At 37.4% G+C, this 14475-nt stretch overlaps 1 protein-coding gene across 6 annotated transcripts in view; it reads left to right on the top strand.

The window, feature by feature from the left end:
* The window catches only part of KLHL13 (kelch like family member 13), a 76585-nt gene that overhangs the window by 34280 nt on the left and 27830 nt on the right, over nucleotides 1-14475 (top strand). Inside the window, exon 1 of one of the 6 annotated variants that reach the window (XM_005526190.3) lies at nucleotides 9081-9299. The exons of the other annotated variants lie outside the window; for them this stretch is intronic. Coding sequence (XP_005526247.1) covers nucleotides 9202-9299 — 98 coding nt within the window. The 5' untranslated portion in view covers nucleotides 9081-9201. Of the gene's footprint in view, nucleotides 1-9080; nucleotides 9300-14475 lie in introns of those variants that run through there. 6 annotated transcript variants of the gene reach the window in all.

Genomic DNA, 14475 nt, shown 5'->3' with positions numbered 1-14475 from the left:
GGCTTTTAAAAATGCAAGTAAGATTGCCATTCTTCCATGGGCCTTTCTAAAATCAGCCTGTACTTTTTTTGCTCTGTACAATTATTTTATGCAAAACAGCATGTCCTCATTTGATCCTAAATTATCCAGATTGCCACTAAATAGGGGTATTGCAATTGCAGAGTTCTTCCAGTCTGCTAAGTGACTATCTTAAAACTTCAGATCTGTTTTTGGAAATTAATTAATAGCTTGTGGATTTGCCCACCATAACGAATTTTAAATAACTAACTGGCATCTTTCAAAATTTTGCCTAGGAAATGTGGAATTTTCCTTAAATTTATGTTCTCAGAGCTGCTAAAGATGAAAGCAGTTGTAATTTTCTGTCTATAATTTAATTATTACACAGGAGTTTTGACATTTAGTGATTTAAAAGTAGAACATAGTGGTGTATTTCAGAGAAATGGAACCCGTTCATATGAAGACCTGTTTTTGTGATCATGTTTTTTTGTCTTCTAGACAAATCTAAATGTAAGCAAGGTATGCATTTTGAAAGTTGCAGGTGTTTTTTAAATGGTGATGACCCTAAGATGGGGCTGATTCTGCAGCATGAACACACTCATTGATTGTACAATGAAAATTTAGTACAAGACTCTCTTTTTTTCCCTCACTGCCTGTTCAGCTATTCTGGTTTAGGTACTAATTTCACCTGTTCTCATGGCATTTATTTGAAATTCTGTGGTTCTGAAACTCCTTTTCTAGTGTAGAGAAACTATACTTTTTATTTTCTCACTGAATGTGAGAAATTAACACTAGCAATAAACAATTAGCATTAGTTACAAATTTGAAATTGAACTTTTTGCTGCTTAAGACTTTCACATGTCCCTGCATGAAGCCAAGCTGAACTTTAAGGTCAAATTGCTTTCTCATAAAAATCTGTATTTAATATGCTTCAGAGTATCTAATGGCAGGTAATTAAATTGATTGCATCTGGGTGTCTCTTGTGACTCCTTGAAGGAATGCAGCCAGCTGCAGTGCAGTGGGCAGCAAGGTGCAGCAGCTTCAGTTCTTCTGGAAGGAGCATGCCTGCAGTTTTTATGGCTCCCAGGCTGCACACAATGATTTCTGACAACCTGGACTTGAAGCATCAGCATCTTTCTTGAAATCTTTTCAAACTCATTCTCTGGCAGTCTTCCTGAGGGATTCTGGCCTTTGGATAGAGGTGCCAGGAGTGTCCACAGTGGAGATTTTGTGGATTGTGGATATCAGATGTGACAACGCAGTAGGAATTCCTGTGTTCAGGAAAAGTTTGTATTTTTGGCTTTTAGTGAAACTGGGTCATTACAGAAGCACATGAGCAGTGATCAAGGGCTTTGTTCTTGCCTCCCCATGCCTGCTCTTCTGTTCTTTTCATCCGAGACACTTTCTGTAGGTGTGCAGGACCACAAAAACACTCGAGTGGATAAAGATAGTAAGGTTTATAGAATGCAAGAGGACTAACAGATTCCATGTAAATAATACAAGAATGAAAGAAAAAGCCTACAAACTTTCACTTTAACAATATTTCCAAAAACTTTACCCAACACATGACTCCTGTAGTTTGCAGTTTGTTGTTGGTAGTGCAGGAAATACTGAAGTTGCTCGTGGCTGGTGCTCAGTCCTGGCTTCTGTTCCATTACTAAATTGTTTAATATATTTGCAGCATTTGAGTTTGATGCATAAATGTGTTTAGGCATACTTTACTAAAATAAATTAAGCAGCCAACATATTATAACAACTGTGGAGAAGTGGTTTAGAAATAAATTCTTTGTAGTTCACAGTTTGACCGAATAAAAATAACTGTTGTTTCAGACAATTATCTTCAGCAGGGTCAGTCTGGTTGCTGTGACTGTGCATTCAGTTTTCTGTGTTGATTTATTAAATATAATCACCTGGGGAAGATCAGCCAAGTTCTCTGAATAAATTGGTGCTAATTCAAAAGCATTTCTTCTTAGCCATGTGCTGTCTCAGTAGAGTACACGGACTTAGGTAAAAAATTGGAAACCTTCATTAGCTTACTTTGGTTTTGCCTCCTACTAAGTGTTTCAAGACCTTGTTTTACCTAATAACTTTTACATAACAGTAATTTACCCGAGCAAAGCTGATTTTTTTTTTTAAATATTATAACCTGTAACTTGTAATTGAGTTAACTGTGCATCTTGACAAATGTTGCCTCAATTTTAGAAAAATCTCTCTTCAAGAATACACACAAGAAAATGCATGACATCCATAAGTGGTGTGAAATAAAACCCACTCGCATGGTAAGAAACATATACTTCAGAATATTCACAATATTTCTGAGACTGTGTGTAGATACCAAATATACCTGAGATGGGCTTTAATATTTTAATAAATGAGTGCTTCCAAATATTAAAAGTGTGACTACTGCAGGGACTCAATCTGTACATTTGTCTCCCTTTTCTTGCAAGCTTTTGGGAATCTGACTTAAGATTTAAGCAAAATTATTTTCCTTAAATAGTTTTAAAAATAGTTTATTGTGTCCTTATAGGGAACGGTGTGAGGTTTTTTGAATGTTTGCTGTTGCTGAATAATTTCACAAGTGTCAAACTTAGACTATCAGTTTGTTGGTTTTTTTTCATTTATGAATGGTGCAAAGACCAGGGTTATGGACATATGAGGAATATGTGAAATGGAGAAACTAATTCCTCAACATGATTTCTTCTCAGCATCTTTGGTTTGTTAAAGAACATATACTTATTTTGGTAGTCTCAAAATCATGTGAGAATTTGAATGTCTCCTATCTCAGGTGTGTGAAGAGGAAGTGGTTGTGTCAAATGCAGGGTAATACGTATTTGTCAAGTATATATATATATATAAATAATGTGTGTCTATATATAGTGTGTGTATGTATCTATCTATATATATACATACTATATACACATTCCCATATATATAGTAAGCATATGTATATTTATATATAATAATTTTAACTGAAATGATGCTTCCTAGAATGTTACTGCAGCATTTGTACAGGAAAAATGCTGAGTGAGTGGATAGAGAACTGTAGTACTTCTTGTTAAATACATAGGACATGCTCTGACTTCTTAACTTAATATTTAAAGATTTGGGGATTTTTTTTCATGTTTGAGGAAGTGCTCCACATATTGCTATAGAGACAGGAGCCTGCACTGTTTACAGCATTTTGACAGAAGGAGGGGTTGTCTGCAAACCCAGTTTCTCACTTCTTCATGCTTTATGGTTTATGATTGTTCCTTGTTCCATGAGCAGCCCAGTTTAAAAGAATTAAATATATTTGATAGTAACTGCTTTATAAGCATCTCTGATCCATTTATGAAGTTACTTGATGTTTACAGTACAACTGCTTCTAAAAGCTGCTTATATTTGATGTCTGAGGGCTTTCTTACCCCCAGTTATAAAAAAAAAATTGAGACAGCATAGCAGGTAGCAAGTCAAAGTACAGGCATAATTGTCAGAACCGTCTTTAGCAGTTTTAAAGCTAATTTCTTAATGAAATTTGAAAAAAAAAAAAAGTAAAAGACTGTTTCTTAGTAAGATCTTTGATATTTCTAGAAAAGTTGCCATTTCAGTAAAAGCATTGCCAGGTGCATATTGCCAATCTTTTTCTGTACTTGAGTATTTGGGGAATGTTAGTGTTGCTGTGAGAGGACTGCAAATGTGACTGCAGTGGTTTCCTTTGGATTCCTCCTTAGGCAAAAATTTGTTTTCCCTTCATATGAATTCTGGTGTGAATATTTTGACAATATATGGTCAAAGAAATTGTATTAATTAACTGACTCATATATAGGGCAGTACTGTCAACAGCATCTTTTAATTATTCCTTCCAGTAATTGGAACAGCAGCAGTTTAATAGACTGAAAAGCCAGAGGTAGAGGCGTGAGAAGCACGCATGTGAAGTGGAAAGAGCTGAATAAGGAAGATAATTAAATTATCACACAGTTTTTTAGGGAACCTGTAGAGAAATGTTACACATTCTTATTTGCTTCTCTCCAGTTTCTAGATTTGTGTGTTTGTAGCCATGTTTAAATTGCTGAAATGATTTTGATATTGAAATGATTACTGCACTTGAGCTCCATGCCTTTGGGAATATTTTACTGGATTTTGGGGGTTCTGCTTTATTTTCTTCTGTATCAAAATGCTCTTGTGTAGTGTAGGATGCATCAGCTCAGCAGGCTGGTGGTTTGAAGATATAGAAAGGATGAGGGCAATTCCTCCCTATGTGAAACTGATTTTCTGTGCTAGTGCTAATATCATAAAACAGGGATTTTTTTCATATAACAAACGTGCATTTTGAAATGGAAATATGCTTTAGTATCAATGAAGTTTTAGAACACAGGTGTGGGGGAAAAGAATCTCAGAAGTTTGAATATGTTTACTGGTCTTACCACTACTATTTTAAGGTATTTTTCTTGTTGTTGAGTCTGGCATCTTATATAATCACTGTATCAGTAGGAAAGAGTTTGTGACACAAATATTAAGACCTTTCTGTTATCTACATTTCTAGATGAAAATGGGAGATGTACGTCATACTGTCACTCTACCTTTGACTGTTTTTCTTTCTGGAAAGCTTGAGAAGCCTGAGGTTCTGGAAGTGAGAAGACTTTTCAGGTCATGTTAGAAAAGGTTTGGAAGACTTGAGAAAGCTGTGATATAGCATAACCCTACTTTTCACCTAGTGCTTTCGGTTCCTTTGACACCTAAGAAATGAATAAAAGGAGATAGGTAAGTAGCCTGTTAAAGTGGAACAGCAATTTTTTTAACTGCAGCAAATCACTTGACTGAGCAAGTATATTTTTTTCCAGTTTTGTTTCTAACAGCTTAAGAACTGAGGAAAAAAAGTTAAACTCATTATCTGTGCAAACTGATGAAAATTCAGCAACATCTCTAGAAGTTGACTTTTATTCTGCTTAGTTTTCATGGAAAAATTCAAATGGCATTCAAAGGCTAAGAATAAATACTTTCAGACTAGTACAGTTTTATATTGCCTGGGCTCTGATACAGCTTTTTGCCTGTGCCTTTTTCTCCTTTTTGAACAACTGTGAAGAGAAGTCTTATGGGAAATTCAGAGATGGTTTAAAAGTTTAGTTGGCTTTAAAAGTTTAGAGATGCCCCAGAAATGTGAACGCTGTGAGAGGACAATGTGTTGACAGTCGGTGTGTGTGACACAACGTGGTGGCAGCTTAGTATTCAAGCTGCACAAAGGAAGGAAGAGGATATCCCCAGCAAAGGAAGAGAGTCACAAGGGACATGGTTTTAGCTGCATTCCTGCTCTGAAGGTCAGGAGAGCTTGCAGAGGAAAAGGTGCTGTGATCAGTGCCCTGGCAAGGGGGCTCTGTGTGTGATCGGGTCATGTGTTTGCTGAGTGTGATGCTATGTGCCTGCTCTTCTCATCTGAGGCCAAATTTTGCTTGTTGGTCAATAGTGAAGCAGGATGTAGATGCAGGGATGGAGGAAGAGGGTTAGGAAATGCTTTCCTCTCTCAACACAAGCACTTTTCAGTGTTTCTTCTCTTTGTGGGATCAGAGCTGCACTGCTGTGCAGCCCCAGTCAGTAGGTTCTGGCTCTGCTTAACATCTCAGGTCTGTAAAATGACACCTTGGGATGTTGCCTTTGGTGGCATTATCCCCTTTTTTTCTTCTTATGCCACCTGTTCTTTTCCTTTATGGCCAAGTTTTGTGCAGAAGTTCGTGATACTCTGTCAGTTCCTTTGTCTGTGCTCAGTGCAGCTTTGGAAACACAAGCATGGATAGTTGCTTAAACCCCAAACACTTTCTTGTCTTTTGTACACAGAATACAGGATGTGTGGGAGATTTGGATAATAAGTAGAATATAACTTCAAGCAAATTATAAGTAGTAGATGCTTTTAATTTTGAATGTGAACTTGCTTGTGAGAAAACTACAGAAAACAAGCCCTTCAAATGGTCCCAAAATTGTTTAATCTGTGCACTTATCATGGGGTTTTCAGCATTTCAGAGTTTTAAACTTGAAGCACGTCTCCAGTTTGTGTGACAAGTTGCTACATTTTCAGAGCACTTGTCCGGGAATAACTGTTTCCTCAGCAAGGAGGATTCTACACAGAACTGTAACGCTGCTTTTGGCCCTCAGAGTCCTTCATTTGAGGATGAGTGGCAAAGCTATGTGAAATGAGAACAGAAAATGCATATTCAGTGGGTGCAATGCATTCCAGGAGATCGAATTACTTTTCCCATATTTTTAAATGTGCAGTTAAACTGTTATTTTGAAATCTTAGTTAAAATCTCATAATTATATACTGAGATGTTCTGTTGTCTTAGAAATAGTTTATGTAAAACATAAATACATAATAGTGTTTTCCTTGTGCATATGTAACCAATCTGTGACTGTCAGGAAGAAAATGGGATTTGATTTATGTTTTTTCTCCTTATGTGCGGATAGGTGAATCATTTCTCACATGGCTGTTCTTTAGCAAGTGACAATCATTTCCCTATTTTTAGAGTACCTGGCACTGCTACTTTCTTCAATTCTGGATTTTGTACATGGGCTGTTTGGTGGAGTAGTTGGACTGGACTTTGGGAGGGGATTTGGTTGGCAGTTCTTGGAAATCCTGTACTTTCAAAAAAATAACTGTTTTATTTAAGGTTTTATTTATGTTGTTTGTAGAGTAAGTGAAAAAGTTGGACTAGGAGCACACAAAGGAGAGAAGGAGAGCAGGTATTTGAGGACTTATGTCGCCCTCTAGGGTGAATGTTGGGGTCAAAATTGAGATGTAACTCTGATTTCTGTGCCTGTGTGGGTTGACTTAAGTGCCAGTCAGTGCTTGGGAGTGACTTTGTGGCTTGAGTTGGGTTTTATTTTACTGATCAAAAGGGTATTTCAGGAGTTACTTCTGAAAAAGGGGTCCATTGATTGTCTTTAGCCTCATTTTTTTTTTTTTTAAATTAGTCATGCTGCTCTTAATAAATAAAACATGTGAAGATCTCCTTGGGGGTGGCAGAACAGTGAGACAGATTTTACAAGCAGTTACCAGTTGGTTGCAGTGGCTGCACTCGGTGTGAGGAAGGCAGTAGCTGCGTTTGCTTATTGTATTGTAAGACACTTTCTGTAAATGGTAAATGCAAAAGCAGAGTTGAGTATGTGAATGCAAATTCCTGATTTTTTTAAACTTTATGATTATAATACCTGCTAACATCTTTCAACCTGATTTCTAGACCTTCAGTGCAGAGCTGGCACGATGTATTAGGTGTTGTGTGTGACAGAGAGACTGGACACAGCATTGACCAAGTGTGCCTGCTGGCATGTAAATATTGAATTCTTTTGCTAAAAGTATGATTGTGCTGAAACAGCATAGATGTTTCTGCAGGACTAGTGTTTCTTAATAGTCACAGTATATAAACACTGTTAACATGCACAGTGGTGTCTGTTCAGCATCCCAGTAGCAGCTCCTGTGAAATTTGTTGCCTGGGTTAATGCTGCTCATTTGTAATTTAGAACTTCAGAGAAGTGGGAGAGAGGCCCTCAGTTGTTTGTCCAAGGGGTGGATCTGGTTTTGAGTAAAGTTTTCCTGTGTTATTTAATTCCTTGCCTTTGGTTTTGGTAACAGCTTCAAATGCCCAAAACTATTTTGAGCAAACATTTTCAGTAATAGTGATCAGGAGCATCGGTTATTCCCTGGTATTTCTTCCCAAAATTGAATTTAACACTGTAAAAAACATTTTGTAACAGTGAAACTTAGTGTTTCACTGTTACAAAAACCTATCAGAGTGTTGTTAAATGTTACTGGAATGAATAAAGTTATAGAAATTTATAGAAAGAGCTCCTGGTTCAATTCTTTATTGCTAAGTAGCGTGACAGGGTGTTGGCTTTTTAATGAGAGGATTAAGTTGTCTTGATGAATAGAAAAATTGTCATGCTGAACAGAGACTATCCTGAAATCTCTAGACTAAATAATTTAGTGTTGATTTGGTCTGCTGTGGCAATACATTAGAGGTGATGTATTTTTTCTCCTGTAAGGTAATCAGTATAGCTGAATTTCTGCCTTCTTTTCCCTAGAAACGTGCTCTGCTTCTGCATGAGATGCTATTAAATTCCCCATTCCCTTTTTAATAGCTTGCCTTCCCTGCTCCCCGCTGTCGTCAGCCCCGGGAGGTCAGCAGGCAGAGCCCTGAGTTGCGGAGTGGTCCCTGGTGGGGACCTGCGTGACCATCTGCTTCGTCAGCTCTGGAGGCAATTTGGGAGCTGCTGGGGGGGGCGTTGAGAATTAGATTGTTGATAGCGTTCCTACAAAGACTGCTATTAACAGCCTGCTAGTCTCTGCTTCTCTACTGCAGAAGACAGAGTGCGATTTGTGTTCCCATATCGTGTTGTAAAATGCATGAGATTTTGCTCTTCCTCCTTGGAAATGAGAATAGGAAAATGAGAGCATCCTGAACCAGAAGCTATTAGAAGAGCATGCAGAAACCTGCAGCGATTTCTGCTTTATTTTGTCTTCCTAGCTATGGATTAGAAGGACTGATTTTTGCAATGGGCTTTTTTCATAATGGCATTCTTGTATTGTTTGGTCAGAGCTTGCACAGGAGGAAAACAGGCTGCTGAATTTAGTCACTGATCTCTATTAGCCGTGGCCTAAGGCTATGCTGAGATTTATATCCCATTTGTATTGTTGCAGCTCAAAAGAAGAATGTTCAGAGGATGACAAGTGTATTCTGAGTAGGTATGTTGTTTCATTTTCATATGAAACCTTTTTTTTTTTTTCTGCTTCCATTGGTCAGAAATGAGGTTAATAGGAAGAGAATATAGTACAGTGCTGCAGTGTCCCTGTTAAGGTAGAACAATAGCATCAGAAACAGTTCTTTTAAAAATTAGCTGCTTTTATTAAATAAAACTGCATTATGCTGGTGTGCAGAGTGCAGTCTTTTCTTTTTTTTCTTAACGTATACTGCAGTCAGTGCTTCCCTAACGAGGTGGCACTATTGTTGAGTTAGAAGGATAGAATCATCATATTGCTTTAGGGGACAGCAGGATTTAAAAGGAGATGCCTTACAGCCCTGTTTTACAGATTGGAAGCATCGGTTTAAGGGCATTGGCAGAATCATTTCCTTGTTCTTAGCAGCAGCCACTGCTGTGTCAGTAGTGTGTGGAATGGAAGTCCTAGTTGGTAGTCTGTTATGGAAACGCTGTTTACTGTTATTGTAGTACCGTGGTGACAACATGCCATTGAAATGGAAAACGAGCTCTCCTGCTATCTGGAAATTCCCAGTTCCTGTGCTTAAAACATCCAGGTCATCGCCACTTTCTCCAGCATACATGTAAGTGAGAGAAATGAGGATAATAAGGTGGGAATTCTTTTCGTGAGACTACCCTGTGGCAAAATACCCTGTTACATATTGAATGACATTGGCACTCAGAATTTTATCTTGTTTGCTATGTAGACCCCCTCCCCTGATTTTATCCTGGATGTTTCATGATGGATGTCGTGTCAAGTCTTTCCCTTTTTGTTGAAATGTAGAGAAATTGTGCAGATTGAGCCCTATTCATAATGATACTGTGTATATTCATTTGAAAAGTTTGTGGTGGTGTTAATTTGTAGAGCTGATCTTGAAATGACAAGTTAAGCTTTGAGGCTGGCAGGCTTTCTATATAGTGTATATGTGAACATTTCCTCCTCCCGACTATTTCATTTGGAAATTGAGCTTGAAATCACCTGCTATATTGTACTGCACTTTTGTTTGTGTGAGTTCCTGTAGAGATGAAATCATCCTGCTTTGGTCTTGTTTTAGTCTTTAAAGTCTTAGCCTTAATACAAATTGAATGTCTTCATAAAAAGTTACAGTAAAAGCTTAAAACATGAATTTGAATCATTCATATCTGAATACTTACATAGTTATACAGGTTGTCAGTGTAAAGTAGCTTCACAATATGCCTTTGTCTTGCCAAATCCTGATGCAGCTTTTTTTCACCTTTTGCTGTGAGTTTTGTGTTGGCATATACAGGTGGCTTTTTTTCCTTCTCTGAAATAAAACTACTAAGCTCAGGGTATTCAGGGTCCTGAATTCCTTCTGCCTTTGTTTAAGGAAGCAGCTCTTCCAAAAGGAGGAAGACTTGCTTTAAAATGCACAGATAGCAGTGTAGGTGACTTTTCTATCTGGAAATTGCTGTAAAGGCTACTACTTTCCAATAGTATTCCAGTCTAATACCTACAGTATTAGTACTTCTAAGCTTGTATTTTCTGCTTGCAGATAGGTTTTTGCATCAGCTACAGTAGGTACGTGCTGTAAGAGAGGGGTGCACAGGTCCTCTAAATGTCTTTTTTTGTTGTTGTTGCTGATCATGGCATTATTATGGTGGGGCTGAAAGAATCCAGCGCCATGTGCATGGTCACTATTGTTCTCGGGCAGAAAGGCTAAGGGAGCAAACCTGGCTGTACAAAACCTGCTCTGGGCACATTCACAATTAGGATTAATTAATTTTATGACAAGATGTGGATGTGCTTCATTCTTTTTATGGGAAGCATCAAATACACTTCAGGCTACCAAAATAAAAGCTATTTCCAATAAACTGCTACCTATTCTGAGTTGTTAAAAAATATGACTTAAATACAAGGAAAGTATCATGATGATAGGAGTTATGAGACTTTTGAACCTATTTCAGGGAAGCAGTGTCATTAATATTTTATCTTATGTTGTTGTTTTTAAACTGTAGTAGTCTTAAATGCAAGAAAAATCAGAACTAGCCCAGTCTGATCTCTCTGCTGCTGAAACAGAGCATTTCTTTTGTGCGTCACCTTTAAAGTGCTAATCTTAGCCCTGAGAATGCTCCAGCCTTTGTGATGGGGATCGTGTGGCTGATTATCTCAGTGTGTTGAAAGTATGAACAGGTTTAGTGATCATGTTTAAACTATATGATGCTGAGCTTATCTGGAGCATGAGAAATATGTGATCAGCAGCCTTAATCATCTCTTGATAATGAGTCAATGTATCTCAATGTTTATGAAGACATTTCTTTGGCACACAGACCTGACATTGGGAGGACTCATATATCTGACACTAAAATTATTAATATATTTTATTATAAAGAATGAGAAACATTACAGAATGGCACCTATTTGATTAAGGAATATAAATCAACTAATTAAAAAAATCCCTTGTACTTTTGGTTGACCACTGAAATAGATGATGGGAATAATTACCTTTGTTGTAGAGATAAAAGTAAATTTGATACTGTTTTGTGTAATCTGATGTTCTTCATATTCATAAGTTTTCTGTAAGTAGTACTCTGCACATTGGCAAAGGGCTTATGGTTTGAGTAAAGGGTTGAAGAATAGGTGTGTGAAATGGAACATGTGTTGGTGTAAAATAGATGGCCATAAAACTCTAGAATTCACAGATGAACAATTTGTTACTAAATATTTTGGATCTAGGGTATACAAAGGTATGATTGAGCTTTTAATCCTTTTAATACTTGACATCTCAATCTTACAAAATAGAGAGCTTAGTGTACTTTGGAATGTAAAGTAGGAAGGTCTTAAAAGTGGGGGTTTTTTCTTGTGTTTGAAGTGAAATTCCAGTTTTTCAGGTTCCTCTAGTAAAGTTGTCCTTAGCTTTAAAAGCTTCACCCTGCTTATGATTTACAAGCAATTTATCTAGAGATTAAATTGATGATCAGGACACATAGGTTTTATTAGAATTTTTTTGGTCTGTGTACCCAATAGCTGAACTCTACCTTAGTTTCCCTGTTTCAGAATGCTGAGACTGGTGGTTGTGAGTAGGTTTGGCTTGGGTGAATCACCTATGTACAAAGTGCCACAGCAAAATGTTGGCTGTCCTGCAGCTCTGCAGGCTTAGCTCAGTCTCTGCTTGGGAAGTTTGTGGTAGTTGCTTACGGGGAAAATGAGTGTGAGGAGCTCATCTCGGGGAGTTCTGTGTCGTGGGGAACTCGTGGCTGGGCAGTACCTGACATGAAGGACCTGCAGAGGTTGAGGTGTGATGAGTTTGTAGGTGAGGATGTGGTTCTGTCACTGGGAAGTCTGCTGGGTTTGCAGGATCTGGTACCCCTTTCCTGGCAATGGGAAGGAGCAGCAGGTGGATTTGTATACCATCAGTGATTTATTAGGGATATTTTCAGGACATTCTGACTGCAAAAGATAATTCTTCACATTATACAGAAGGCAAAGGGTCCTGTTGACAGGGAAGGCACACATTCCCTGACTTCTGCTGAAACTCATCCAGAGTAGCTGGAACTCTCCCCCAAGCTGGAGACATCCAGTGGCATTGCTGAGGGAAAATGAGGCACAATTAGAATTGGAACACTGGCATGTGCCAATATCTGTAGGTGTAGTGCAGCTGGCTTAGTGCACGAGTCAGGAATGCGCGGCTGTGGGTACATGCACATGCCTTTGTCAGGCTGCATTTTCTGTCATGGCACTTATTTTGCTGGGATTTAGAATATAGATGCTGTTTTTCAAACATTGTGAAAGCTGTTACAGTGAGTTTATGCACCACTAGTCAAATCATATTCATATTTGTGGTTGTGTTGACTATGTGGAGAGAGACCTACGTGACTTCATGTATTATGTGGACAGTTTCAGTGAGCAAATAAGAGGAAAGGAGAATAACACAGACAGTGAATAACACTTGAAAAAGTGGTGTCATAATATAAATAAATAATCATAGCTGTTATTTAACATGACTGCCAAATGTTTAAAAACAAAAAAGCAACAGTGACTGATATAAGCAGAGGCTAAGAATTAAAGCAGTACTACAGTGAGGGTGAGGAACAGTTCTCAATTGTATTTAACGTTTTTGAGGCATAAAGGAACATGAGTCCCAATTATTGTTCATGGGGCGTGGTATCTCATACATTAAGAACTAAGAGAATTCTTTCTTATTCACACCAGTCATGTCACAATTTTTTTTTTTAACAAAAAGTGCACATTTTCCATTAATACAAATGGAAGTGATGTTTGTTTGTGGAAACTCAGGAGATTAAAGTGCTATGATGAACATCTACAAAGGATTCAATAATGCAAAAATACTATTTGCAAAAACACTTTACAGAGGATTGTTCTGTTAAGGTTGTGTCGTGCAGGAGTGTTCTTAGCTGCTTTTTAGAAAGTTAAATGTTCAGTTAAGTGGTTTTAGTCACCTGCATGCCAATTTTAAAGATAAGTAAAATAAAAGAATTCTTAATTCAGAATAATCCATTTGTAATCTTAGTGCCTTCTAGCCTTTCACATGGAATAGTATGTTAATATTAAATGGAAACCATCCTTTGTATGTGTTTTCATAAATATCTGACTGATGTTAGAAGAAATAAACAAATGCAGTATTCCAAATATATTGCTATCAAAGGGTTTGCAACACAGTCTGTCCTGAGTCACGTGGTTATGATATTTGTCTGATAGGAAATGCTTTTCTCTAATGGAAATCAGTTACTGTGCAGAAAAGTAGAATAAATTCTTAATACTCTGGAGTAAGCAGCATTAGTTTTAGCTACTTATATTGGTTATATAGGTTAATGCTTTTGTGTCTTCTTCCAACTATCTGTTTTGCTCTACAATGAGCTCTTTGAAGTGTGCTGTTGAATTTATATTTAAATGGGAAAAGGTGTGTGTAATTCATCAGACCACCTGTATTAGTTCTCTTTGATGAGGACACCCAATGTGTGTCTGCTGCCTTCAATTGTCATTTTTAGTAAATGAACCCTTTTGTTGGGCTTCTGAGCATTTGACAGAGTACATGATATTCACACTCACCTGTCTTTGGCAACATTTCCATTTCATGGCATTTCTTCCTAGATATTTCAAATTGCAACGTGTTGAAAGTCAATATGCAGCTCACCTCAGATGTTTTTTAAACTGATCTGACAGTACATGCAAACAGATGAATTGGATGAGTGGGGAGTAGAAGGGGCTTGTATCATACTAGTAGGAGACTGCTTTTAATCCCAGAAAATTTGTGTATAGAATTCTCCTTTGTGCCAGTTGATCTTTCTTCTGCTCTTGATGTAAGAGGTATTACAACAGATTATTCTAAGTTTGAAATGTAAAATTTCATTGCTGTAATAAACTGATAAAAATGAGAAAAAACCTCCAACTTGTTTGTCATGAAGTCTCCCAGGGCCACTGTTTTTGCTGGGGAGACCTTATAGGGCATGATGTTACCTACAGGTCTCCAAAATTACACACTTCTCCTTATACAGCAGGATGTTGCAATATTGACATTATGTTGTGACATCGTAAAGCATCTTTATTGAATTATCTAGAATATGTTACTCAGCCTGTACTCCCAGCATGTTAGTTCTGCAAGATTGTTATTTTTGCCATTATTTCTTTGTTACTCTGAAAAATCTTGTTCTCCAGTTACATTCTACTCATTGAATTTTCTAGTGTTAAGTGGTATTTTCTGCTGACATTTCAATGGGGCTAGCTATGGATTTTCAAAAAGTGCTTGATGAATATTTGGGTTTTAAAATAGTAGTTGCTTG

This window comes from Pseudopodoces humilis, chromosome 15 (genome assembly GCF_049639895.1).
Source record: "Pseudopodoces humilis isolate 2021_Gansu_Grassland_sample_001 chromosome 15, ASM4963989v1, whole genome shotgun sequence".
Lineage (NCBI taxonomy): Eukaryota > Metazoa > Chordata > Aves > Passeriformes > Paridae > Pseudopodoces > Pseudopodoces humilis.
Note: the sequence above shows the minus strand (reverse complement) of the source record. Positions and strands in the feature narration are given on the sequence as shown.